The sequence below is a fragment of the Balaenoptera borealis genome, assembly GCF_965194805.1.
Source record: "Balaenoptera borealis genome assembly, chromosome: 11".
Taxonomy (NCBI): Eukaryota; Metazoa; Chordata; class Mammalia; order Artiodactyla; family Balaenopteridae; genus Balaenoptera; species Balaenoptera borealis.
Window position 1 is genome coordinate 111,516,528 of NC_138868.1, and position 27,711 is coordinate 111,544,238.

Below are 27,711 nucleotides of genomic sequence, written 5' to 3' on the forward strand. Positions count from 1 at the left end.
CTGGGTGAAAACCCACCCCAGCACTTAGTAGCTGTGTATTAACCTCTCGGACTTCTCCGAGCCTCAGTTTCCTTTTCTGTTAAATGGGAAGGACAATCGTTTCAACCGCTCTGGACAAGGTATAAACAGTAAGTGAAACAATCCATGGGAAAAGCGCTCTTCGAGTTCTGAGACTGAGACTCTTATCTGGCCACTGGCCTGGAGAAAGAGAAGCCGTGCAGCAACGAGCAGCGAGCCCAGCTCCTGCAGCAGCAGCGGGCACCTGCACCGCGCATCACAGCTCCGCGCAGCCCTTCTCGACCATTTCATCTGATCGCGACAAAATCTTATAAGCACAGCTGTCACTGCCCTCACTAGAAGTAAGAGCTAGGACCTCCTTTTACCCACCACTCTAAGTCAGATCCTGTAAGAGTGCCTGGCAAATCAAGTGCGCTCAACAGACAACAGGAGTCATCACTGCTGCTCTTATGCTTCATCCTCATGATAATCTCACCCACTTAGAGGCGGTGTTTAACGGCTAAATGAGCAGGCTGGGAGCCACACAGTATACGCTACACTCCTGGCCCCTCATGTACGATCTTTACCATCTTGCGCCAGTGTCTTTACCTCCGCGTGTCTGACTCGTCGTCTGTGAAGCGTGGGCGCTGGCAGCACAACAGCGTACGGCTGTTGAGAGAAGTGAACGATATGACCGCGCTTACAGCAAAGGCTGAGTAGGTGTTACCCATCACTGCTGTGATGATCGTTACCGTCACCATCAGCATTAACCCTGTGAGTCAGCACAACAAAGGATCCTTTAAAAATAAAATGTAAAAGTTTATAAAGACTCTGAGAAGTCAACAGCACAAAGTCACAAATGAGCCTCCAGCGGGAGAGGAACCAGAGCCCCGCCGGCTGTCTACCAGCCAGGGTTCCTGCCGCCACCCCCTGCTCCCCCTTCACCACAGCTGGACAAGCGGGCAGACTCCTGCCCCGGCGCCACCCCCACCCCTGCAGAGAGCGGCCGTAGCCACAGACACACACACTCTCTTTTCCCGGTCCCGAGACAGACGCTACATGCCGCCCATCCAGCCGCCACCGCTTCTCTTCGTCCTTGTAACAGAACCTCACCGGGCGGGGAGAGCCATGCAGCCAGGCCCAGGGACGAGCCGCCCCACTGCCCTGCAACAGTCACAGAACCTGAATTCCCCTGTGCCATTCCTGGCCAGTGAGATGCACGGGGATGCAGCTGAAGCCTTGGGGGAACTTACGGGACCCCACCCACTGTCCGCTCCAGACACAGTGTCCCCCAGCCAGCTGTCCTCACGTCTCCTGAAAAAGGGACTCCAAGCTGCCATCCTCCCTGTCGTCACCCACCACGTTCACAGCCTCACGTCCAGCTTGGACCCTTCTCCGAGGCCTTCGTTCATTCATCAACACCTACCCGTGCCCAGCACCCGGCTGGTTGCTGGAGAGGCAGCTGTGAACAGGGCGGCCATCCCTGTCCTCGGGAAGGTGCCTACACTGTTGTCAGCAGCTCAGAGCCCAGCGTCAGTCTTCAAACCACCTCCCAACCACCCTATGGGACAGGCAGAGCAGAAATCAATACTCGTGTGTGTGTGTGCGCGTGTGTGTATTCTTTAAATGTTTTAAATGAGTCTCAGAGAAATTAAGCCACTTGCCCTTGATTAGACACATCTAGAAAGTAACAGAGCTGGGACTTCAAGTTTGATGTTCTTTCCACCACAGGAAAACTTAAATTCTAAGAAATACGATTCAAAGAGGCCTCCTAGGGTCAGAGACGTCCCGCAGTGATGGAGGAGGCCGCTCACACAGCCACCCGCTCACGCCCAGCAGCACCTGCGGTGGCCGAGGGTGGGGGATGGGAGGGAACTGGGCCCGTGCTCAGGGGATCACGACCAAGTAACCAAAACTCGCAAGACCCCCCACCGAGGGTCCTTCTTTGGGGAACTCTTCTGCCTCTTTGCCTGTATCTGTTTCCACTGTACCCAGTCCATGAAGAGCAGGAGAGGGCTTACTCCTGGCTACAGAGCAGGAACCCTGATGGGGCCTGTGATGCCGAAGGTGACAGGGAGAGAGAGCGAGAGAGGCCCCTGAGAGGAGGAAGTCTGAGAGGGCTGTTCATGCCCGTCTGTTCTGTCAGCCTGTGTTCCTTACACGGCCTTTCGTGTTCAGTGACAAATGGAAACAGCAATCCCAGAGGACGGCCCCCAAGGCTGTTCATCGCTACAGGGACCCTCACCCCAGTGACCTTGGGGAGATGCTTCTTCCACTGCGGTTCATTCAGGCCTCACGCGCCTGTGACAGATTCCATTCGGGGAGGAGGCCCACGGTCTGCACGTCAGACCTTCCACGCCCGGGGGCGGTGGTGGGTAGGGGCACCGTGGAGAGACGCAGGGGTCAGTACCGCAGACGGGGTGTGGGCCAGCCAGGGTCTGCGTCTCCAGGGGGTCGGCTAGGCTGCACTGCCTCAGCTCAGCCCCTACTGGGCACCCACCGAAGATGAACAAAACATCAATCTTGCCCTAAAGAATCTTACCATCTAGCAAGTCTGACAGGACCACAAATGAAAAAAAAAATTTAAATACAGTATGAAAAGAAATTATGCTAAAGAGAGAGATAGCGAGATATGGAACATGATCCCATTGGCAAGTTAGGAGCAAGGAGAAAGAGGAAACATTTCCAGGGGATGTGGCATTTGAGCTGGGCCTCAAAGGGCGAGTGGAATGTCCAGGACAGGGAATGGGGTGGGGGGCGTTCCAGCCTGAAGACACAAGGTCCACACCGAGTCGTAGGAGAGGATGAAGCCTGCAGGACAGCCCACTGGCGTGTGGACAAGCAGGGCCCTCGCCGTCTGGGAGGGTTGGGTCTGACCTAATGGGCATGGGGCGTGGAGTAGGAGAAACTGGAGGCCCCACCTCATCGTTCACAATAACTCTGGGAAGTAAAGAAAGGCACGAACCGAAGACGGGGATGACATCCGTACAATCCTGCCCACCACCTGCTCACCGAGGAACGTTCGTCCAAACCGAACTTCCCGATGCAAAGCCTGGAGGGTCCTGGGGTTGAAGCTGGGAGGGTCTCAGATCTGGGGGTCTGGCAGGGAGGCCGCCTCGACCCACAGTGCAGCTTCCTCCTCCCCTCTCGCGGGCCTTTCTGCCTGTCGCGAAGTTACGCTTGGTCACTGACGACATCCCCCAGGCTTCTCCCCGCTCCTTCAAAGCCCAGGGCGGTGGATGCCTAGATGGAAACACAGCTTTTCTGATGAAAAAGACCCCTGAGAGCTGGAGGCAAGGGGAAGCGACCACTGTCTCTGTGCTGCACTGATCGTAACCACATCACTGGGATCTCAGCAGCGTGCAGGACGCCGTCAGAAGCTGCACGTGCCTTGCTCTGGCCCTGCTCAGGGTTACTTTGACTCCCATTTTACCCATGAGCCCAAGGCCACAGTCAGCCCAGCCTTCGAGTCCCTCAACGCACCCTGTTGAGGGACTCCTACATGGCTCCCAAGGCCAGGCGACTGGACCCAGCACAGAATAAAGAACAGGCCTCAGAGCCAAGACCCAAGACCAGCTGGACCCCAGGGTCCTGGCCAGGCGCAGAGAGGGGGAGAAAGTACCGATCAAATCACAATTGCTTTCCCCGCTCCAACAATGCGACCACCATCGGTTCGACAGTCCCATCCCCAGAGCAGTGCGGGGAAGCGGGTGTAGACACCCGGGCTGATTTGCCCGAGGACTCCTGCACTCTGGAGCAGCGGAGGGCAGGGAGGGGCAGGAGGGCAGACAGCACAAACTGTGTGCTGGCTCTGCCACCTCTGATACCGCCACCCTGAGAGGGACACTCGCACCTGACAGAGGGGACAGCCCACGGCTGGAGGAGCTAAAGGGCTCAGCCATGGCCACACAGCCAGCAAAGGCAGGGCAGGGACACACTCAATGCTGTTGCCCCCACCCCTCCCCGAGAGCTGACAATGGCCCCATAAAAGGCAGCCAAAACAGTGTCAGCCCCAAGGAAAGCACCTGGGTGCGCCCTTTGCTTCCCAAGGCCTCACTGGTCCTGATGGCAGGAGACCCACGTAGAGAAACGCACACACCCCAGGCTGACAGCTGGACGTCTCCCCTGCAGGAAGCAGAGACAACCCCCTCCAGGAAGAACTCAGAAAGCACTAGAAACCTAAGGGGCCCTGGATGGGGGGGATGAAAGGTGAGACAGGCAGGAAAGTGAGGGCGTGGAAGGGACTAGAGCTGAAGAGGGCCCCGCGGGAACCACGCTCTGCATGACTTGTCTCTCTGCTTCTCTCCCTTTTGTTAACTCTGGGACCAAAGCAGAGCAGGACTCCGCTGGGTGGTCACGAGCTAATTGGCCGAAGACGCTTCCGAAGACCGGGTAGAGGAGGCAGCAACGAGAGCAGCACGTTCCCTCCCAGGCTGACCCAGGAGTCCCCAGGTTCTCTTCTGCCAACAAAGGGCCCGAGGACAGCTGTCTCAGAACAACCTGCATGGGCCTCATAAAAATGCAGGTTCCTGGGCTCCCTCCCCAGGCCACCCAGTAAAACGAGTCGGGTGGCGCTCAGCCATCTCCATCGTTAACAAGTGCCCTGGCACTGTGGTGGGATTCTGACGCCCACCAGCTTCGCACAAAGCGGACACAGGACTTAGGCCCTGAAAAGGGACTCCAAAGCCCCAGCACTGTTTGCAGTGACGCTCCTTCCTTTGGCTGCTATGCCCTGCGTAGCCCCCATCCCTCCCTCGTGAAGGGGGTCCTGGAAGCCCCGAGTGGCGTGCAGGCAGGGACTGGGCTTTGTGGGCTAGGAAGGTGACCGCCCTCCTCCTGCCTCTGCCTGTGGCCAAACAGAGCAAGGGGCCTCCTCCCCCGTAAAACTAAGGCCTGAGGTCCTCTGCCTGCTCCCCAAACAAGGGGCCCCGAGTGGGCGGAGGAGCTGAGTGCGGGCGCTAACGGAGGTGCTGGGAGCCGGTGAGCCCTACGTGGTGGACAGTGTGGCCAGAGGCACCATCGAGGGACCGGCAGCTGGCAACACCAGGGCAACAGCACCCTCTGCTGGACACAGGACACCACACCACCCTCCCGCCTGGAGCAGGCCAAGCCGGACGCCTCTCTCCCCAGACCCCAAGGGAGCTCAAGGCCAGAGGAAGTACCTTTCCTCAGTCGGCACACGGGCCCAGAGAAGGCCCCTCCCAGGGCGTGGGGCGTCCCCGGGTCCAGCTGGTCCCCAAGGCAGGCCTCCAGAGCCCGCGGAGCTGGCAAACCTCACCCACCCGAGGGGCCAACCTGACTCGCCTGTGCGTGGGTCTGAAAACACAGAAGGATCCATGACCCATAAAGCCTTTATTAGCTCTTTCAGCTTCATTTAACTACACAAATGGCTTGGTCACAGCTGACTGGTCCCAAATTTGCCAGTGATTTTCTTTTAATTTACCGTGGCTCAGTCCCCCTGTAATACAGGTAGAGGAGGCATATTTGTTCCCAAACTCCCCTCCTGGGGTTAATCACGCACAGAACAAAACTCCATCTGAGCCACTTAATGATTTCATTTCCACCCAGGGTCTGGAGGAGCCGCGGCTACAATACCAGCGCGGGTCCCTCGCTCCCCACACTCCAGGCGCTTGAGCGTGAGGGCGGCCGTCTCCTTACTGTCACCTCCGGCCGGGCCCAGGACTGCGGTCTCCCTTCCTTCCCGGGGGCTACAGCGCCCCTGCTCCTCCAGGTGCCTGAAGCTGCAGCCGAGCGCACGCCGCCCGCCCCCGGCCAGCACGCACGCCGGCTCCTTTCCTCGGGCACCCTGGCAGGGTCCACGGGGTTCTCTGGCGCACACCTGTAGGGTACCCGCCTCCTCTCCCGCCATGATCTCCACCACACCCCGCCTTCCAAACATTCAGGGCCAGGCCCGCGTCCCTAACTGTCCTCCACACCTTCCCGTAGGGATGTCCCCTGCCTAGAAGACCCCTCCTCGTTGCCAGAGCCTGGAGAAGCCTCTGCTCAATGTCCCCTCGCAGGGAAGTCCACACCTTCTCTCAAGCAGAGACCACTCCCTCCTCTGCTCTCCCGTCTGTGCTCACGCAACCCTGCGTTATGTCTGTGCCTGTCGGCCTTCCACCACCCTGAGCCCCTGAGGACGCGACAGAATGCTCGCCTGGGGAGCCGCTCGCGGCTGCATGTAAACGCTCGGGACGCTTCATTTGAGTTGTGGCCCTACCATAGTTCACGGATGTGGACGTGAACTGTAGTCACCATTAAACTAAGATGCTCAAAGGCCTCCCACCTGCTCACGCTTCCCACGTGGCGATAAAACCTAAACCCTGCGGCGCACACAGGCTTCACCTTCAGGAAACCAGTTTTTGCATGGAAATGGCACCATCTGGTGGTTTCCGGCAAAACTGGCGCTCAGTTTGGACTGTGGAGCAGGTGTTGTCCCTTCACGGAACTGTGACCCAGGAGCCTGAGGCTGAGAGGCCTGGCCAGCTGAGCGTCTCTTGGCGCCTCCCCAGGAGCGTGAGGAGAGGTCGGGAGGGCAGAGCTTCTGGGACTGCAGAGAGTGGCCCGTGGACCTCTTCCCTGCCTCCATCCTCCTGCCGAGGTCTGGACTGCAGCCCTGCCCACAAAGGTCAGCCTGGTCCTGCCCCGGGCACTCTCAGGGGCCACCCCTCCAGCCTGGCCCTGTCTGTCCATCCACCTGCTGGACATCACCTGCAAGGCCACCTCAGGCCCCAAGCTGAGCCCACCCCATGAGACCCCTTCCTGGGCAGTGCACCCCTGTCGCCAGCTGTCCCCACGTGCCTCCTTCCCCGCTCTGCAGGTGCCACCATCACCAGCTCACCTCCGTCCTGTCTCAAGCCCGTCCCCTCGCTCCCTGGGGACCCCTCCTGGGACCCCCGCCCCCATCCTGCACCGCAGCCCGGTTCCACAGGTAACACTCCTGCGCTTCCCACCTCTGCTTCCCACCCGCGTGGCCCGGCCCGGGCCCCGCTCAGCTCCCTCCCCTGTGCCCCTCTCCTCCGCTCCTGTCCAGCCAGAGCAGCCTTGCTGCTTTTCCTCCTGTCCTGGAGCCCCTGCCTGGCCAGTCCTACTGCCGCTCTTCTCGCTCCCCTACCCGGCTACACGACCAGGCAGAGGGAAGCTGGGAGGGGACGGCGATGGGAAGCAAGTGCAGGCATTCCGGACCTCCAGGTATAGCGGGGCAGGTGGCTAAGGACCCGTCCTACCTCCACCCCCTCCCCTCCACCGTGTCGGGCTGGCCAAGGTCACCACCACCACCACTACTGTCCACCAAAACGACCCCTCACCCCAGCGTACTGCACAGAGGTATGGCCTGAGACGGCCTGCATTCCAATCCTGGCCATGCATCTAATGGCTGCGTGGCATCAGGAAAGCCACTGAACCTCTCTGAACTTCCAGTTCTTCATCTGCAAAATGAGGTGATGATTCAGCTCTCTTCTCCGATCAGGGCAAGTTCCCATTATATATAGTACTTCTCCTTTATGGTAGTTGTGAAAATTGTGACTAATGTAGTCTAAAACTCGTCTCCCCTGTCAAACCAAAAGTTCCACCAGGACAGGGACGGGGGTTTTGTTTACCGCATGTTCCCCAGCCCAGCCCAGCCCAGCCCAGGGCCCACACACAAAGTGGCTGAGAAAGGAGGCCTGGAGCCAGAAGGCCAGGCTGGGCTCCATCACTCCTCAATCACAAAGTGACTCTGGTCAAGGTAACCACCTCTTGGTCTTACGTGGCCTCCTCGCTAATAACAGAAGTATCTACACCAAAGGGCTGCTTGGGTTAAGCGCTTACAGTCCCTGGTACGTGGTAAGAGGTCACCAAACACTGGTGTTATTCTACTAGACACTCAGTAAATGTGAGAACGATATCTCCAGTCTCTGGTCTGTGTGTGAAGAGCTTGGAAGTCCTCACCCATCCTCGCAATAAGAAAAAAAGCTGAATAAACCGAAGAGCAACAACTCTTCCCAGATCCATCAGAGAACTAAGGTCACGGGGTAAACCGCTGACCTGAAACCAGGAGAGACAGACAGGTGGATACAGAGACTCACAATGTACCAGAGCAGAACCTCAAGGAACCAGGGCCAGGGAGCCAGGCTTAAACTATAGCTGATGGAGTGCTGGTAACTCAGTGTGGACAGGCTTGGGAGTTAATGAGTCCAGGAGGCCAGTCCTAGGAAGGACCTAAGGAGCCCCACCAGGTTCTCATAGTGAAAGATCAGAGAAACCTCCCCCACCCCCATTTCCCAGCAAGAGGAGGGGGAAGTAGCCATTTTGAAATATGTCTTAAGCATTCTGTTTTCCTTAACAAAGGCCTGCTCTCAAGGAAAACTATTTTGCCAGAGCCTACCTGGCCGAGGGAAGGAAAATATTCAACTGTAGCCCCCTCCCGCTTTCCCGTCCCTCCTGAGGTAGGAGTGGGGGAAGAGCTGAGAAACACATGTGAAGGTCACAGGCCAGGGGCACAGGTTAACTGAGACCAAGACCAAGTTAGAGGATTACAGGATGCTCCCCTCCCTGCCCCTCACACCTCACCACATCAACAGGGCTCCTGTAAAGTAAGAGGGGATTACACCTCAAAGAACTGCAAGCTTCAGGCCCTATTTAAGGAGGAATCTCTAGGGAAACCCAAAGACAAAAAGCAAGGACATGAAAGGAAATTTTAGCCTCTGACACCACAGCTGCTGGAAGGAGTAAACACAGCCTGACCCCTAACCAGATAAGTATAAAACCTCACACTGGGCTTCCCTGGTGGCGCAGTGGTTGAGAACCTGCCTGCCGATGCAGGGGACACGGGTTCGAGCCCTGGTCTGGGAAGATCCCACATGCCACGGAGCAACTAGGCCCGTGAGCCACAGCTACTGAGCCTGCACGTCTGGAGCCTGTGCTCCGCAACAAGAGAGGCCACGACAGTGAGAGGCCCGCGCACCGCGATGAAGAGTGGCCCCTCTTGCCACAACTGGAGAAAGCCCTCGCACAGAAACGAAGACCCAACACAGCCAAGAATGAATAAATAAATAAATAATAATTTAAAAAAAAAAAAAAACCTCACACTGAAGGCCTGCCTACCTCAGTTCCTCTATCTCATTCATCTTACCTGGCTTTCAGCAAAAAACTACAAGGTATGATGAAAGGTGAAACATACATTCTGAAGAGACACAGCAAGCATCAGAACCAGACTCGGACATGGCAGAGAGGTTGGAATTACCAGACTGGGAATTTAAAACAACCTTGATAAATAGGCTAAGGGCTCTAGTGGAAAAGGTGGACACCATGCAAGAACACATGGGTAACATAAGTAGAGAGATGGGAACCCCAAGAAAGAATCAGAAGGAAATGCCAGAAATAAGAAACACTGAAATAGAAATGAAGAATGCCTTTGATGGGCTCATCTGCAGACTAGACATGGACAAGGAAAGAGTCAGTGAGGTTTAAGAAATGTCAATAGGAATTTTCCAAATGGAAAAGCAAAGAGAAAAAAAAAAGAATGAAAAGAAGTGGAAGAGAATATGCAAGAACTGGGGGACAATTACAAAAGGTGTAACATTTGAGTAATGGGAACACCAGGAAAGAAACAAAAAGAACAGAAAAAATATTTGAGGTAATAATAGTTGAGAATTTTCCAAAATTAATGACAGACCCCAAACAACAAATCCAGGAAGCTCAAAACACCAAGCAGGATAAACACCAAAACATCTACACCTGAACATATATTCAAACTGCAGAAAATCAAACACACACAAAAAAACCTTGAAAGCTGGGGTGGGGGGACCTTACCCAGAGAGGAGCAGGATAAAAACACATCCAACTTCCCTTCAGAAACCATGCCAGCAAGAAGAGAGTGGAGCAAAATATTCAAAGTGTTGGGGGGAAAAAAAAGACAAAAAACCCTAGACTTCTGTACTCTTCAAAGCTGTCCTTCAGAATGAAATGGAAATACTTTCTCAGACAAAGGAAACTGTTGCCAGCAGACCTGCCTTTCAAGAAATATTAACAGTTCTTCAGGAGGGAAAAGGATGTAGGTCAGAAACATGGGTCTACATAAGGAAAGGAAGTGCTCTAGAGGAGGAGTAAATGAACATAAAATAATTGAGTGAAACAGACACGCCACACCTCCCCCAGGAAGTCCTCCTGCCCCAGCACAGCCCTGCCCCTAACACCCCAGGAGCCCCAGCACAGCCTGCTTCACACAATGGTAGGGGCCTGTCAGCTGTCTCCCCACAAGGCTGAGAGCCTGCGTCCCCAGAGGCAAGCCTGTGAGGTGCTCAGGGTCCAATGAATGAACGATGGCAAAGCACTCACACCAGAGGCCGGGATGGTGGTTAAACAGTGCATCTCTTTATCAGCAGTTCAGCAAGAAGACTCCAGTGCTGCCACTGTCACAAGGAAGGGCTCACCCACTGGATTCTCTCTGCCCAGGTGTGGTAACTCCTCAGGTCAAGGTCGGGTGGACATCCTTCCGACACAGGCTGCTCCTCGACCCTGAAGGGCATCAACCTGGGAGGCAGGGAAATGCCCAGGGGTGCATCACGGAAATGTGTGAAGGCTGACAGGCAGGGCTGGCGATGCCTCCTTAAGCCCGCTGCTCTCGACATTCACAGAGCAGGATGCAGGAGCGGGAAGACCCACGAGGAGGAGAGGTGGTGTGTCAGGCAGAGCTGGTACGGGAGCCTGGCTCTGCACCTTCAAACACAGAGGTGCCAGCAGGCACCCCCGACTCCTCGTCCCTGCTGACGTTAGCAAACCACTGACACAGCGCTTGCCACGTGCTGGACCCCACGGTCCACAAAGCAACGTCCTAAAGTCAGGAAACAGGCACCAGGGCATGAAGCAATCACCCACGCTGGAGCTGGAAGAAAGCCAGCATCTGCTCCCCAGGGTGGCTTCATCTCTACTGTGAGTACAGCTGCACCACCACACCCTCCTCTTACAGTCATCTGGGTCAGATGAGAAACCTAGGCAAAGCGCCTTGTGCAGAACTGGCATACAGCAAGTGCTCAATAAATGCCAGCATACACCTTCACGGCCCTCCTCTAAGTGTGCTGCTGGCCCCCCCGCCAGCCGCCACGACGATCAGCATGGTCTCTCCTGCGTGGCAGGGGTGCAGCAACCTTTCCCGGACAGAGGCCTCCTGGAGAGGCATCTCCTGGCCTCGGCACGCCACCTTCCACAGCAGCACGGACAGCCACTGCCGTGACCACTGGTACTGCGTGCAGGCCGAGAGGCCACACGACCCAAGGTCACGGCTCTGATCGGGGGCTGGGCCAAAACCTGTGCGCCCTCGCTCCCACCCCAGTGCCGTGTGACCCTGTGACTCAGAGAGGGGCCAGCAGACCAGCAGCGGCTACGCCCAACAGCTCTAGCAACTCAGAGCTGCAGGTGCCATCGCAGCCTCGACCGCACATCCCCTGAGACCCCTGGGCCCGTGGACAACTGAGAAGCACCGGTCTGAGACCCCACAGTGAAGAGTCAGAGACGCAAATCTGACCTTGACTCCAAGTCCTTCTGGAAATCTGAGAGGCGTGGCAGGAGCCTCAGGCAGCTGCCTGCTCCCCGACCCCCAGTGGCCCAGGTGCAGGCCCTCGCTGGTATTCTCAAGCCCCACCCAGTGTGCCGGCTCCCTGCCCAGGGAGGCCGCCCTCTCGGCCCGGCCCCTCACCTGTCAGCCCTCTCACCTGCTGCTCTCAGCAGTCTGAGTAGGAATTTCTCCTGTGAAGCTCCTGAGATGCTTCATCCATAAGATGGCATATGCTGCAGGGGACAGAGGAGAGGAGAGGAGAGGCAGGGGGGAGACCACAGGGTGGCAGAGCCGCCCCCCCCCCAGAGGACAGACCCAGACCGCCGCACAGGGCCGGGTGGGGCAGCAGCCCGAGCCTGGGCCCAGGACCTGAGTCCTGGGAAGAGGCGCTCAGCCCAGAAGGGCCCCTGGCTTGGCCGGGCCCAGGGCTGGAGCTAAGGAAGACCCACGGAGAGGCCAGCAGCGCTCCACCCACCTGCCCCCAGTTAGGAACCGAAATCAACTCGTCTCGAACGCTTACCTTCGTCTCACCTGCTCTATCCGTTCTCGCATGGCATCATTTCTCACCTCGCTTGGCACTTGGAAGATACGGGTATGGCTGCAAAACACCATCAGACGTTGGGGTTCCCGGGTTCCTTCTCTACTAACCAGTCACCGTGGAACCTCCAGGGTTGGAATCATGGGGGACCATAGCTCTGACCCTGTCGCCATGAGCTTTTGAGCTGCACCTTCACCCTCCTTGTACCAGTAACACAAAGCGTTCTTTTTACTAACCAAGTACCCCTGAGCCCCCCAACGATCCTGGGCAGGTAGCAAATGGTCCTAAGGAGAGTCAAGGAGACGGAGAAGTTACGCGCCTTTGCTAGAGTTACAGAGCGGGTCTGAATTCCTCTCCAGCTTTGTCACCAGCTCTCTCTCATCAGCATTGTGCCACAGTCACTATGGTTCAGAGATCCTTCTAGAACATTCTGTCACAAAGAAGCTGCAGGCTCCTCTTTGCTGCTGTTGTTTTTGTTTTATTTCACTGTTCTGGACTTGCCTTCCTCACCACGGTCCACTTCATGCCCTTCCCAACTCCACATCCCAACAAACCCTCACAAACCCTCCACTCCAGGAAAAGCAGCCTGCCCACTGGACTCCCCCATTCCTGACAGTGCCTTCTGGGTAATGCCTTGCTCTAGGTGCTCTGGGGTTTTCCCTGTGAATTTAGCTTTGATACCGCCTGTGAGGACCCGCAGCCCAAACGTGCTCCAGAACGTGGCTCGTAGAAGATGGAGCTGGTCAGTGCCCAGAGAGAGAGAGAAGCAAGGACAGAGGGCCTGAGGGGACAGGGGGACGCCTCCGAGAAGAAGGGGACACAGAGGACTGGACGGGGTTGGCCGAGGTGCCAGGCTCCTGCCCGTGTGGAAGGCCCCACCTGGCTCGGGCTCCTGTGTGTCCAGTCCCTGCCCAGACACAGGTCAGCCCAGGTGAACGTCCTGCTAGGAACCCTTCTGAAGCCTAGGCAGCAAAGCCGAGAACCTGTGCAGCCCGGGCCCCTACTGTGCCCTCCTAGTGGTGTCCCCAACATGTCCTTCAGGGCTCACATGCTTCTCCACCCAGGTCACTTGTATCCTTTCAAATGGGGAACTTGGTTTATGTTGTTCTCTCTTCCAGAGGCCCTAGCAAACATCAGGTGGCCAGTACACATCTACCATATAAATGAGCATTCAGTGGTGCTTAATAAAGGGATATGCAACCCTGACTACGTACTTCATGAAACTAATAGGAGGATACCAAAATCAGCGGATCGGAGGGAGAACCAGGCTGAGTTTATTGGTTTAAAATCTCCACAGAATATCCAGAGTGGAAAACTTGTATGTAGATAATTGACTGATTTCTGTCCCATGTCTCCAAAGCTTTAACCTACTTACGCTACACAGCCAAGCTCTAAAAAATACCAGAGGGTGATGTTCGTATTATCCAAACCCCTTAAGAAACTGCAACAGCTGGAGCTGGTGGCGTGGCCAGGCTGGGGGAGGACAAGCCTCCCACAGGCAGGGCGGTGGACGGGGGACAGTCACCAACGTTCATGATTTGGGCGACCTTGGCCGGCTTCCCGTCCAAAAAAAACCTTTCCCAGGGAGGCTTCAAATTAGACCACTCCTCTTATGCAATTCTTGAGCATTTGAATCCTCTTTTAAAATGCTAATGCCACTGGAAGGGGTAAACACAGGAAAACTGTACATCCTGAAGCAAAAACACATTTCTTGAGAAACATATCTTCCTTGATAGGAGAGAGTAAAGCTGGCGATGGGGACACAGGAAGGAAGCCAAGTCCAGAGATGAGAGAGGGCTCCTTCACAGCGGGGGGAAGCCCAGCGGAATCCCACAATGACTCTACTGGGAAAAGAGACCCAAGTGAACATGCATCCCAGAAGGAGGCAGGGAAGCGTGTGCCGAGGCAGTGAGCCAGGTTCCAGGCCCAGCTCCCCTGCCTGGAGCCTTGCCCTTCAGAGCCAGGAGAGGCGGTGTAGATGGTCTGTGCAGGCTGGGGCTGACAAAGCAGCTACTGTGGAGCACAGAATTCTAGGCTCGGGGCCGAGAAACCTCCTCTCACCTCTGCCCAAGACGAGGGCTTTGGCTTTTGCACTTTACGAGCTTATTTTCTTTTATCTCTTTAAAGTGCAGCCACTTCTGAACAAATCAAGTGCAAAAACAACAGAAATCTGAAATTTATTCAGAAGCGCTTAAGAAATGGTAAGCAAGCCCAGTTTTCCAACCCCTCTAGTCATTTTAAAATTTAGCAATGAGCTGGGATTTCAAGATAGCAAAAATATTCCCTTAAGACCCCAAAGTAAGGGCTTCCCTGGCGGCGCAGGTTCGAGCCCTGGTCTGGGAAGATCCCACATGCCGCGGAGCAACTGAACCCATGTGCCACAACTACTGAGCCTGCGCTCTAGAGCCTGCGAGCCACAACTACTGAGCCTGGGCGCCACAACTACTGAAGCCTCCACGCCTAGAGCCCGTGCTCCGCAACAAGAGAAGCCACCGCAATGAGCAATGAGAAGCCCGCACACTGCAACGAAGACTTAACGCAGACAAAAAAAAAAAAAAAAGACCCCAAAGTCAGGCTGAAAAACTCAGTCAAAGGAGTCGACGTCTCTAGAGAAGGAGAGCCGTGGGTTTGGGTTGGCCAGTAATCCCGAAGAGGGGGGCTTGTGCCTTCTCTGCTTCCCCCTCCCCACAGTGTGCCTAGCTCGGGGCAGATGAGATGCTTTACCTCCATCTTATGAACTGGATTCTTGTTCTTTCCTCCAGGACCTCCTGACTCTGGTTTGTTAACAAATCAGACTTTGAGAGGTGGTGCTTCACCTAGGAAATCCGGGTGGAGTCCAGTGGTTACTGCCCAGCAAGGACTCCACGGCCAGGGTGGAGCCCAGCCTGGACAAGCTCTGCCCACTTGCCCAGGACCCTTTGCGGTAGGACCCGCCTCCCCCTTCCCCTCCCCTCGCTCCCCCCCCCAGGATGGGCAGCTCAAAGGTTCCATTACCACGTCTCTGGTCACATGTACATCTTGGCCATGCGTGGGAGGGCAGTTGGTGGACATCTTCTCCTTTATGTCCTGGGAAGCCTCTTCTTCAGTCTGAAAGGCAAGCAATTTCCCTCAGAAAGTGTCACTCTATCTGGCCCCAATTCTCCCTCCTCTTCCTTTTCCCTTTTCTTCTTCCCCATCACAACACACACATGCGTGCCCACACAAACACGCTATATCGCACAGTTCCTGCAATTAGCTTGTCTACTGCTACCTTCCTGTGGAATTCCAGGGACTCAGTAAGTCATGGGCCCAAGGTCCTCCTGAGACACCCTGCAGCGGGGCCACGCATCTGAAACCCCCTCCCCTCCCGTGTGCCTGAGAAGCAGGGTGGGGCTGGTGGTGACGCCAGCCCGTCTCTGGCGAGGGGACAGCCCGGGTCCTTCCGGACATGTGGTGGATCAGACACGGCTCTAGGCAGGCTGGTGGGCAATGAGCTTGGGTTTCCTGGGTGCAGGGGGAGGGACGTCCAGCTCCCTGCACCCACTGAGGCCAGCTCTCTACAATCTGTGGTACCCCGAGTCCCAGAGGAATCTCACTCACCTTTTTCAACCAGTGCTGTACTACAGACACAGCCTCGCTCTCCACAACTTCCACGTCCTGCAACAAAGTGGTAAGTCGATGCCCTCAGAATACAGAGAGACCCAGCCCCTCCTCCATTATCCACAGTTAGCAGTGTGAGAGCTTCTCTCCAGAAGTGCAGCAGGGGCTCAGAGGGGAAACGACACCTGACACACTTTCCACCTGGCTACCTCCAGCCCCACTTACCGAACTGACTTTTGGTGGGAAGGGGAACCCGGCACCTTTCCGGGCGAGAATGTACACAATCCATGTTGTAATTATCATCTTTGGACTTATGCCAGGCCTCCTTCGTGGCTCCCTCCTTCCATTGAAGCAGGCTGAGAACTCCTCTGGCACAAGGACGTCCTCGGAGGGAGGTGCCCACCTGATTGGCTGGCCAATGATGATGTGACAATGACCTCCTTTAATCCCCAGGGTCAGAGTGGAGGTAGAAAAGAAAGGTGAGGAAGTGTCCACATTAGTGATGGCCACAGCTCAGAAATGGAGGTGGGAGGTGGGCAGTCAGGATATGAGCCTGAGGAAGATACAAGGGGTAAGTTACTGAATCAAAGACAGAAATTTTGGAGGGCAGGGGAGGCTTATGGCTGGTCACCCACTCTTGAGCACTGCTAAGCAGGAAGAGATTTTATAGTCAAAAGAATAAATTTGTAACAAAATAACCTGGGCCCTCTAGACATTCGTTCAAACCATGCCACAGCTTTTCTTATTCTTCCTCTTACAAGTGGGGAGAAAGGGCCTGTCCACCCAGAAAACATCAAAGATGGAGGAACAAAACTCTCAACAAGGACATTTTACTTTTGTGTCTACTTTGTTTACACAAGTAATTCAAATCACAAAAAATAATCCAAACAATAAGAGGTAAAGGGTAAAAAGTGCAAGTGCCATTTCTTGTGAAGCATATTTCCTGATTTTCCCAAGTCACCCATGGTGGACTGCCTAGGTGGAAGGACAGTTAAGTGGAAATGAAAGGGGGATTCTGTTGTGACTTCACAGTTGGGGGCAAACAATTGACAGGGGCTCAGCTGCTATTCCCATCCAGAACCTTCACCAGGGAAGTGAAGTTCACAATATCCTAAAGCAAATGTTTAGCTGCTCTCAAAAGTAGTTGTAGCCTAACCCTGAGACTGTTCTCAAGGTCTCAGAAATGAGGGTTGTAATCCTGTCTCCACCACTAACTTGTTATGTGATGTTGACCCAATCATTAGTCCCTCTGGTCCTAGTTTCTTTGTCTTCAAAATGAAAAGAAAAGAATAATGTCTCCAGTTTTCTTCCAGCTCTAATAGTCTATAAATGTTCTATTCTGATTCTTCTGAAGAGTATAGAAAACCTTTATCTCACTCTCCCCAACTTTCCTAAAATAGCCACTATATCTCCTCACTCTCAACAAATCATCTCAACTTTACATCTTCTCTAGGCTATGCCAAGGCAACAAACAAGTCCCCAAATGAAAGCTGAGACTCACTCTCACTCTCAAAACACAAGTTCAGGGTAGCTGTGCTCCATGTGGTGACTTAGAGATACAGGGATGAATCCGTCCTCTGGCTCCATGCTGTCAGGATGTGACCTCTGTGACTGCCAAGCAAAGGAAGGGAACACATGGAGGAATAAAATCACCTCTTCTGTTCCAGCCCAAAGGCTTCTTCTTAAAGCTTTTTGGCCAGTATTAGTCATATGACCCCAAACCAATGCCAAGGGAGACTGGAAGCTGTAAACCAGCAGATGAAATTACTCATCAACACCTCTGTTTCTGCTACTATCTCCTAAAAACTGTTTCCATCCTTACTGATGTAATTTTATTGTTTGAATACTTAAAACATCAATGTTATTCAAAATTTAAAACTACATGAAAAGACAAACTCAGGGAAGTTCCATCTCCTTCCGTCTCTTCAACTTTGTTCTTCAGAAGGATTTTCATAAGTTTCTAGGCTGTGCATCTGTGTTTATGTTTCCAAAATGAAACACATACATAAATCTATTCTCACATTTTATTACTATGTTATGAAATGCATACAGTAAAATATATAAATACATTCACAGCTCAGAAAAAAATTTTAAGCATGTGTGCACACATGCGCACACACACATATGTGTTTATATACACACACGCACACACATACACATGTTTAACCACCACCCAGATCAAAATATAGAACATTTCCAGCACCCCAACAGGCCCCCAGACCCACAAGGGGACCGACATTTTGACATCTATCACCATAACTGTTTTGCCTAGTATCCCACTGTATTACCATAACACAAATTATCTATCAAATTTACAACTGATGGACATTTGTGTTATATCTAGTTTGACGCTTTTTAAAGTAATGCTGCTACGAACATTCTTTTACCTATCTTTTCCTTGACATAAGCACTAAATCTTCTGTACATATACATAACAAAGAGCAGAGTTGCTAGGTCATAGGCTTTACATATATTTGGTACTAGTATATAACAAAGAGCACTGGGGACTTCCCTGGTGGTGCAATGGATAAGACTCTGCACTCCCAATACAGAGGGTCCAGGTTCGATCCCTCATCAGGGAACTAGATCCCACATGCATGCCGCAACTAAGAGTTCACATGCCACAACTAAGGAGCCCGCCTGCCGCAACTAAGGAGCCAGCGAGCCGCAACTAAGGAGCCCACCTGCTGCAACTAAGACCCGGTGCAACCAAATAAATAAACAAAACATTTAAAGAATAAAAATAAAAACAAATTCTCACAAAATGTTAAAAAAAAAAAAAGAGTACTGCAAGGCGGTTGTACCAACTACTGCCTGTAATAGTTACTTAACGTTTCTGCCAACACTTGTTACTGTCACTCTTTTAAAGTTTAGACAAATGATTGGAGTTATAATGCTAATCAGGAATAGTTTACTTTTCACTTAATTAAGTGATTAATGGCATTATGCATTGGAGCTATATGGTAACTCTATTTTTGAGGAACTGTCAAAATCTTTCCTAAATGGCAGCATCATTTCACATTCCCTCCAGAACTACATGAGAGTTCCAATTTCTCCACATCTTTGCCAACATTGTTAGCACCTGTCACTCTGATATGAGAGATTCTAGTGACTATGAAGTGGTACCCATTGTGGTTTTGATTTGTATCTCTCTAATGATTAATGATGCCATGCATCTTTTCATGGGCTTATCGGCCATTTGTGTATCTTCTTTGGAGAAATGTCTATTCAAATCCTTTGCCATTTTACAATTGACTTAATTGTCCTTTATTGTTGAGTTGTAAGAGTTCCTTATATATTCTGTGTACAAGCGTCTTACCAGATACATGCTTAGCAAATATTTTCTCCTATTCTATGGGCTGTCTTTTCACTTTCTTGATATCATTTGAAGAACAAAGTGATCAATAAAGTCATCATTTATCACACAAAATGATGAAGTCCAATTTATCTATTTTTACTTTTGTTGCTTGTGCTTTTGGTGCCATACCTAAGAAACTGTTGCCTAGCCCATGGTCATGAAGATTTATTCCTTTGTTTCTTCTAATAGTTTAATAGCTGTAGCTTTTACATTTACGTCTTTGGTCTATTTTCAGTTATATACAGTGTGAGGTGGGGGTCCAATCTCATTCTTTTGCATGTGGAATCCAGTTGTCCTAGCACCATTCGTTGAAAAGAAGTACTTTCTCCATTGAACTGTGTTGGTACCCTTGTCAAAAATTAATTAACTATAAATGTAAGGGTTTGTTTCTGGACAGTCAATTCCTTTCCATTGATATATGTATCTATCCTTATGTCAATGCCACACTGTCTTGATTACTATAGCTTTCTAGTATGTTATGACATTGAGAAGTGTGAGTCTCCAACTTTGTTCTCTTTTTTAAGATTATTTTGGCTATTGTGAGTTCCTTGCATTTCCACCTGAATTTTAGGATCAGAATTGTCAAGTTTTGCAAAAAGAAAAAAAAAGCCTGTGGCATCTTCATAGGGATTGCATTGAATCTGTGGATCAATTGCAGAGTACTGTCATCTTCACAACAATCTTCCATTCCAAGAACATGGAGTGTTTTTCTATTTATTTATATATTCTTTAATTACTTTCATTGAAGTTTTGTAGTTTTCAACGTACAAGTCTTGTACTTCATTTGTTAGGTTTATCCCTAAGCATTTTATTCTTTTTGATGCTATTGTAAATGGAATTTTCTTAATTTCATTTTTGAATTTGGCATTTCTTCTATATAGAAATATAGTGGATTTTTAAGTATTAACCTTGTATATTATAACTTTGCTTAAATCATTGTTTGTAACAGTTTTTAGTGGTTTTCTTAGAATTTTCTACATACAAGATCATGTCTTCTGTGAATAGAAATAATTTTCCTTCCTTTCCAATCTGGATGCCTTTTCTTTTTCTTGCACAACTGCCCCAGCTATGCATTGTTAAATAAATGTGGAGAGAGTAGATATTCTTTTCTTGCTCCTGATTTTAAGAGAAAAGCATTGTCTTTTATCATTAAGTATGGCATTAAATGAGGGGTCTTTGTAGATGCCTTTTATCAGGTTGAAGACTTTTCCTTCCTATTCCTAGATTTTGAGTGTTTTTCTCACCAAAAAGCATTGGATCTTGCCAAATGCTTCTTCTGCATTTGAGATGATCATGTGGTTTTTGTCTTTCACTCTATTAATATCGTGTATTTTATTAATTTTTGATTTTCCGATGTTAAATGAATCTTGTACTCTTGGGATAATTCCACTTGTATATAATTCTTTTTATATGTTGCAGGATTCAGTTTGCTAGTATTTTGTTGAGGATTTTAGACCTAGATTTATAAGAGCTATTGGCCTATAGTTTTATTTTCTTGTAATGGTCTTGTCTAGTTTGGTATCAAGGTAATACTGGCCTCATAGAATGAGTTGGAATATGTTCCCTTCTCTTATATTTTTGGAAAGAGATTGCAAAAGATGGATAATATTAAACATCTAAATATTTGGTATATATTTAACTTTTTAAGAAACATCAAGCTTTCTTCAAAAGAGGCTGTGACATTTTACATTCCCACCAGCAATGTATGAAAGTTTGCATTTCTCTGTATCTTCATAACACTCATATTTGTCTTTTTATTTTATAAATTTATTTTTTTATTTTTTGGCTGCGTTGGGTCTTCGTTGCTGCGTGCGGGCTTTCTCTAGTTGCAGCGAACGGGGGCTACTCTTCGTTGCAGTGTGTGGGCTTCTCATTGCAGTGGTTTCTCTTGTTGCGGAGCACGGGCTCTAGGCGTGCGGGCTTCAGTAGTTGTGGCACTTGGGCTCAGTAGTTGTAGTGCACAGGTTTCATTGCTCTGTGGCATGTGGGATCTTCCCAGACCAGGGCTCAAACCCGTGTCCCCTACGTTGGCAGGCAGATTCTTAACCCACTGCACCACCAGGGAAATCCCTGTCTGTCTTTTTAAATCATAGCCATTCTAGTTGGTGTGTAAAGAGGTATATCATTTGGTTTTAATTTGTATTTTCCTAATCATTTATAATGTCAATAATCTTTTCATGTGTTTATTATCTACATACTTTTTTTTTTTTTAATCTTTTGGCCACACCACACGGCATGTGGGATCTTAGTTCCCTGATCAGGGATTGAACCTGCACCCCCTGCACTGGGGGTGCAGAGTCTTAACCACTGGACAATCAGGGAAGTCCCTACATATACTTTAGTTGGTGTAATATCTATTCAATTTTTTAAATTAGGTTTGTCTCTTTTTTGTTGAGTTTTAAGTTCTTTATATATTCTGAATGCAAGTCTTTTATCAAATATGATTTGCAAATGTTTTCTCCCCATCTGTAGCTAGTCTTTTCATTTTCTTAATAGTTTCTTTCTTTTTTTTTTTTTTTTGAAAGGAAAAAGCTTTTACTTTTGATAAAATCAAATTCTACATTTTTGATGGAGTATGCTTCTGGTGTCATATCTAAGAACTACAAGGTCATGAGGACCTTTTCCCTATGTTTTCTTCCAGAAGTTTTATAATTTTAACTCTTATATTTAGGCCTATGATCCACTTTGAGCTATTTTTTGTGTGTATAGCATGAGGAAGGATCTGAATATATCGTTTTGCATATAAATATATAATTATACCAGCATCATTTGCTGAAAAGACTATCCTTTCCTCCCACTAAACTGCCTTGGCAGCTTTGCTGGAAATTCAATTGACCATAAGAGTTTATTTCTGTATCTCAATTTTGTTCCATTGACCTACATGCCTAGCCTTACACTAGTACCACACTGTCTAGATAATTATAGCTTTATAGTAAGTTTTCAGACAAAGTAGTATAAGTTCTCTTTTTTTTTTTCTGGCTATCCTAGGTCCTTTGAATTTCCATGTAGAATTTAAAATTAGCTTACCAATTACTTTTTTAAAACATACTGTTGGAATTTCGATAGGCATTGTTTTGAAGCTATAAATCAATTTTTTCTAAGTTGTCTAGTTTGTTGGCACAAAGCTGTTCATAGTATTCTCACAGAGCCTTTTTAATACCATGGGGTCAATGGTGATGTTCCTTCTTTCAATTCTGATTTTGGCAATTTGTGTCTTCTCTCTTTTTTCCTGCTCATCATAGCTAAGTATTTGTGTTTACTATTGTTGTTAATCTTCTTGAAGACCACCTTTTGCTTACATTGCTTTTCCCTATTTTTTTTCCTCTGTTATTTTTTGGTTTTCTATTTCACTGATGTCTAATGCAATCTTCATTTTCCCCCCTTGTGTTTGCTTTGGGAATAAATTCTGTTTCTAGAATGCAATGGAGAAATTCTGCCTGAGTTTCCAATCTGTGGGCCTGCCCTGCAGATCGTGGACTTGCCAGCCTCCACACTCACGAGTCAATTCCTTAAAATAAGTCCCGCAGGTAGAGAGACAGGTAAATAGATGATATAGGTACAAAGATGACATAGCTATCCTATTGACTGTTTCTCTAGAGAAGCGTGAATAATACGGACTTTAGTACCAAGAATAGTTCTAGAAGAACAGAATTCTAAGGATGTTTTCTGAATTGGCTCTGGGGTTTCTGGAATTGGTTCTCCAGAAAGCATTTTCCATAACAAGATGTGGTAATAGAGATATTCATAATATAAATATTGGATCCTCCTAATCAAATACTTACAAGAGGTAAGGTTCTAGGTGACTCTGAATTCGATACTTTAGAACATTTCTGTCTAACAAGTATAATAAGTTTGACTGGCTGCGCCTAATTACAGTAGACAAAGTGGGGCAAGAAAAGGATGAGCTTAGGGATTCAGATTCCCAGTTTAAGCACTGCATAAATGACCTGCAAGTTTCAATAGCTTCCCTGAAAGAAACCTTTATCTCCTGTCACAGTGCTGAGATTACCTTAAACCAAACCCACAGTCTCACCTTGCAAGTGGCTAAATTACAACACAAGTTGAATTTCCAACCTCACGAGGTGCCTGCTGGTACCGTGAAGGTATTGATTGAGAAGTAATGGGATCCTGAAGACTGGAATGGGGACGTATGTGCAGATCCTGATGAAGCTGGGGATACTGAACCCTGACATTCTGCTGAGTCTTCTTTGCCAGCAGAAGCAGTGCTTTCACCAAGTTTGAAGAGATTAATCCTGCTTTGCCTCAGGAAACTGTAATGGCCTAACCCAAGATACTTGCCTTGCAAGACACTGTTGATTCTCCGCAGGACCCGTCCCCACTACCCCTCTTGGCTTTTACATTTATAATTGCACTCAGCGGTCCTTAACAGGTGAGGGACAAAGTGTGTCCCACGAGGAGCTGCACTACACTCTCAAAGAACAACGTGATTTTTCTAACTTCTACATATATGAATCTGGGGAGAGTGTGTGGGTGAATATTAAGGGTCTAAGATGATGGTGGAAGGAACCTAAAGTCAGATCTGGACCAATTTATTGATGTGGGTCCACTGAGCAGATTCTCATTTAATATTACAGCTTGAGGAGTTAGAAAGCGTTCTAACAGTTTGTTTGGTTGAAACATGGACCAGCAGGTGACCTACACTCAATGAATTTGAAATGCCAGAATTGCTTTGGTGTGCTTTAGAGAAAGGTATCCAAAGGTTTAGGGAGGTTGGAATGCTCGAGTGTACTTATCGTGTAAGACATGCTCACCCACCCTTGGGGATCCAGAGGACACACCTTTCACCATCACTGTGAGGAATAAATCTGAGGGGAGCTCCAGCATCCTCGAAGAGCTCAGAGGTCACACTTCTCTGTAGGTCAGAAATTACAGTGGCAACTGCTGCCACTGAATTGGGGGGATCTAAATGCAATGGGGTACTTGGATCCTGAGTAGCAGGGGCCAAGTGGCAACACTTAATCATCAGAGGCAAGGTGGGCGTGATTACTGTAATGGACAGCTGAGTGAAAGCAGTAATAAAAAGTCTTGACTTACAGAGACCTATGGTGTTGGCTAGCTGCTCATGGTATCCTTAGATGTGAAATAGATTGGCGGTCCACTAAATTCTCGCTTGATCTATTTAAGTGGGAGAATTTTAGGTCAAGTGAACAGAAGTCAACTTGAATCATAAAAACAGAGCCATGGCCCTTTGACCAATTCTGATTTGAGCCAGTGTACAGACCCAGAACTCCTTGAATTACGGAGAGGCCAGATCCCCTTGAGGAAGGACCCTACTACACTACGAAACATGCCTACTGTTAACCTTTCTCCTGGCCCCCCTCAAAGGGACTTACAGCTTTTTACCAGGGTGACTGTGCCTGGATGGAAAGAAGTTAAACTTTTCGGGGATTACTGCACCCTGACTCTGAACTCATACTAATTCTAGGAGACCCAGAAAGTTACTGTGGTCCCTGAGTCAGAGTCAGGGCTTACGCAGGTCAGGTGGTCAGTGAAGTTTTAGCTCACGTCTATTTCACAGTGGGTCCAGTGAGTCCCTGAACCCATTCTGTGGTTATTTCTCTACTTCCGGAATGCAAAATGACAATAGACATAATGAGCAACTGGAACAATCCCCACACTGCTTTCCTAACCTGCAGAGTGAAAGCTATTACGGTAGGAAAGGTCAAGTGAAAGCCACTAGAACTGCCTCTACCTAGGAAAACAGTAAACCAAAAGCAATGCCACATTCCTGGAGGAACTGCAGAGATCAATGCCTCCCCGAAGGACCTGAAAGGTGCAGGAGCAGTGATTCCCACCACATCCCCATTCAACTTGCCTATTTGGTCTGTGCAGAAGACAGATGGATCTTGGAGATTGGCAGTGGATTACTGTAAAGTTAACCAGGTGGGGACTCCAACTCAGTTGCTGTTCCAGATGTGGTTTCACTGCTTGAGCAAATTAACACATTCCCTTGTACCAGATATGTAGAAATTTATCTGGCAAGCACTTTTTTCCCAGTGCCTGTTAGTGAAAACCCCCAGAAGTAGCTCTGCCACTTAGGCCATGTGACCCAGTAGTTCAATGGTGCTTGAACTATCAGTGGCACATAGGGATGCTATCTGGAACCTTTGGCAGCCCCTACAGGTAAGTCACAGCGGGAACCATTAGGATTTGGCAGCAAAGCTCTGCCATCGTCTATGGACAGCTACTCTCCTTTTGATATACCGCTTTTGATTTGCTATTGGGCCCCAGTAGAGACTGAATGCTTAACCATGGACCACCAAGTTACCATGTGACCTGAGCTCCTCAGGAATTGGGTGTTGTCTGACCCACCAAGCCATAAAGTTGGGCACGCACAGCAGCACCCCGTCAGTAAATGGAAGTGATATCACTGAGATCAGGCCCAGGCAGGCCCTGACGGCACAAAAGAGTTACGTGGCCCAAATGTCCATGGTCCCCACTCCTGCCACACTGCCTTCTCTCCCAGTCTGCACCAATGGCCTCCTGGGGAGCTCCCTACGATCAGTCGACAGAGGGAGAGAAGACAGGCCTGATTCACACATGATTCTGCAGGATACGCAGGCACCACCTGAAAGTGGGCACCTGCAGCACTGCAGCCCTCTCCAGGAGAACACGGTGAAGGGAGATCCTCCCAGCGGGAGAACTTGGAGCAGTGCACCTGGTCGTGCACTTTGCTTGGAAGGACAAGTGGCCAGACCTGCAGTTGTATACTAATTCATGGGCTGGGGGCAATGGTTTGGCTGGTCAGGGACTTGGAAGGAACATAATTGGAAAACTGGTGACAAGGAGGTCTGGGGAAGAGGTATACGGATAGACCTCTCGGAACGGGCAAAACACATGAAGACATTTGTGTCCTATGTGACTGCTCACCAAAGGGTGACCTCAGTGGAGGAGGATTTTATTAATCAAGAGGACAAGATGACCCGTCCTGTGGCTCCCAGGCAGCCTCTTTTCTCAGCCACCCCCGTCATTGCCCAATGGACTCATGAACAAAGGGGCTCTGGTGGCAGGGATGGAGGTGATACATGGGCTCAGCAACATGGACTTAACTCGTCAAGGCCGACCTGGCAACAGCCACTGCCGAGTGCCCAGTCTACCAGCAGCAGAAACCAACACTGAGCCCCTGCCATAGTGCCATTCCCTGGGGCGAGCAGCCAGCTACCGCACAGCAGGTTGATTACACTGGCCTACGTCCATTATGTAAGGGACAATATTTCGTTCTTACTGGAATAGACACTCACTCTGGCTGTGGATTTGCCTTCCCTCCACACAGTGCTTCTGCCAAAGTACCACCAGTGAACCTACTGGATGCCTTATCTCCTCTCACGGTGCTCTACACAGCACTGCTTCTGATCGAGGGGCCTTACGGCACTTGCAGTGCAGCCATGGCCTATTCTAGCACTCACCTCACCACACTCCCTTCCATCCTGTAGCAGCTGACTTGCTAGAACAGCGGAACGGCCTTTTGGAGACTCAACTACAGCACCATCAAGGTGGCAACACCTTGCAGAGCTGGGACAATGTTCTCCGAGAAGCGGTACATGTCCTACACCAATACCCAGTGTATCGTTATTCCTCCCATGATCAGGGTTCAGGGGTCCAGGAATCAAGGGGCGGAAACGGCAGTGGCACCATGCACTATTACCCCTAGTGACCCACCAGCAAAGTTTTTTCTTCCTGTCCCCACGATCTTATGCCCTTCTGGTCCAGAGACCTTAGTTCCAAAGGGAGGGCAGCTTTCACCGGGAAACAGAAGGACTCCATGGAAATGGTACCTAATACTGTTGCCCGGCCACCTTGGGCTCCTCATGTGCCTCTGAATCTAGAGACCAAGCAGGGAGTTATCCTACTGCCTGGGGTGAGGAAGAGTATGATGGAGCGCAGCAGAGCCACCAGAGTGTCTCTGAGCACCGTCATGGCCTGTGGCTAAGGTCATGGAAAACTGCAACAGCCCAGTTCAGGCAGAAACTGTTAATGGCCCAGACCCTGTTATTAATTTACCAACGATGTCCTTTATATTACGCTTCTGTTTCACGCTTAAGAAAATAAATCCTACCCCAAGGCCATGAAGACAGCCTCATGTCTTTTCCTAGAAGCTTTCATACTGATACCTATGTTCGTGTCAAATTCGTCTTGTGTGATGTGTGATGACTTAGAATCACGCAGTGCTACCACAGAACGTGTCTACCGAAAACCCGTGACGTGAGTGGACCCGAACACTTTGCACCCAAGCTGCTCAGGTTCAACTGCACGTACACACAGCAGTGCCACGGAGCCGGGCGGGGGGCTGAGCATGGTGCCCGCTCGCCCAAGGCCCCGCGAAGAGTTACCTTCAGCCTCCGGTGCCCTCGCCCTCAGGGACAGCTGTGACCAGACGGGGGGAGCCCTCTTGCCCAGGAAGACCAGGCTCCTGCGCCCTAGAGCTGGTGGTCGCTGAAAGACTCTTTCTTCACTGGTTACCTCCTGGGCGTAAGAGTGGGGCCACCAGGCCCAGGTGGTAGAGAGGTGGCCGCTGGTAGCACCCATGAAACCGGGGCCAGACTAAACGCCCCAATCGTAACACCACCAATGTCGTAAACCTGGGGTCCACACGTAAACACACTCAGCCGTAAACCAGGCCCAGGCATGAACCCACCAAGTCATGAACCACGCCCAGAGATAAACCACGGGTCCAGACGTAAACCG

The 27,711-nt window shown here is 50.3% G+C and overlaps 1 protein-coding gene across 7 annotated transcripts in view; it reads right to left on the minus strand.

Moving 5' to 3' along the window:
* Positions 1-1,051: 1,051 nt before the first annotated feature.
* SPATA19 (spermatogenesis associated 19) overlaps positions 1,052-27,711 on the minus strand; it is a 33,794-nt gene continuing 7,134 nt past the window's right edge. For 2 of the 7 annotated variants that reach the window (XM_082342611.1, XM_082342610.1), the window contains exons 2-8: positions 17,149-17,258; positions 15,873-16,200; positions 15,648-15,704; positions 15,063-15,155; positions 14,793-14,884; positions 12,051-12,128; positions 1,052-3,240 (exon numbers count right to left, since the gene is read on the minus strand). In XM_082342611.1, the coding sequence (XP_082198737.1) occupies positions 3,006-3,240; positions 12,051-12,128; positions 14,793-14,884; positions 15,063-15,155; positions 15,648-15,704; positions 15,873-15,950 (633 nt within the window). In that variant the 5' untranslated portion in view covers positions 15,951-16,200; positions 17,149-17,258 and the 3' untranslated portion in view covers positions 1,052-3,005. Of the gene's footprint in view, positions 3,241-11,317; positions 11,764-12,050; positions 12,129-14,792; positions 14,885-15,062; positions 15,156-15,647; positions 15,705-15,872; positions 18,644-27,356; positions 27,682-27,711 lie in introns of those variants that run through there. The other 5 variants (XM_082342609.1, XM_082342608.1, XM_082342612.1 and 2 more) reach the window with 4 other exon arrangements.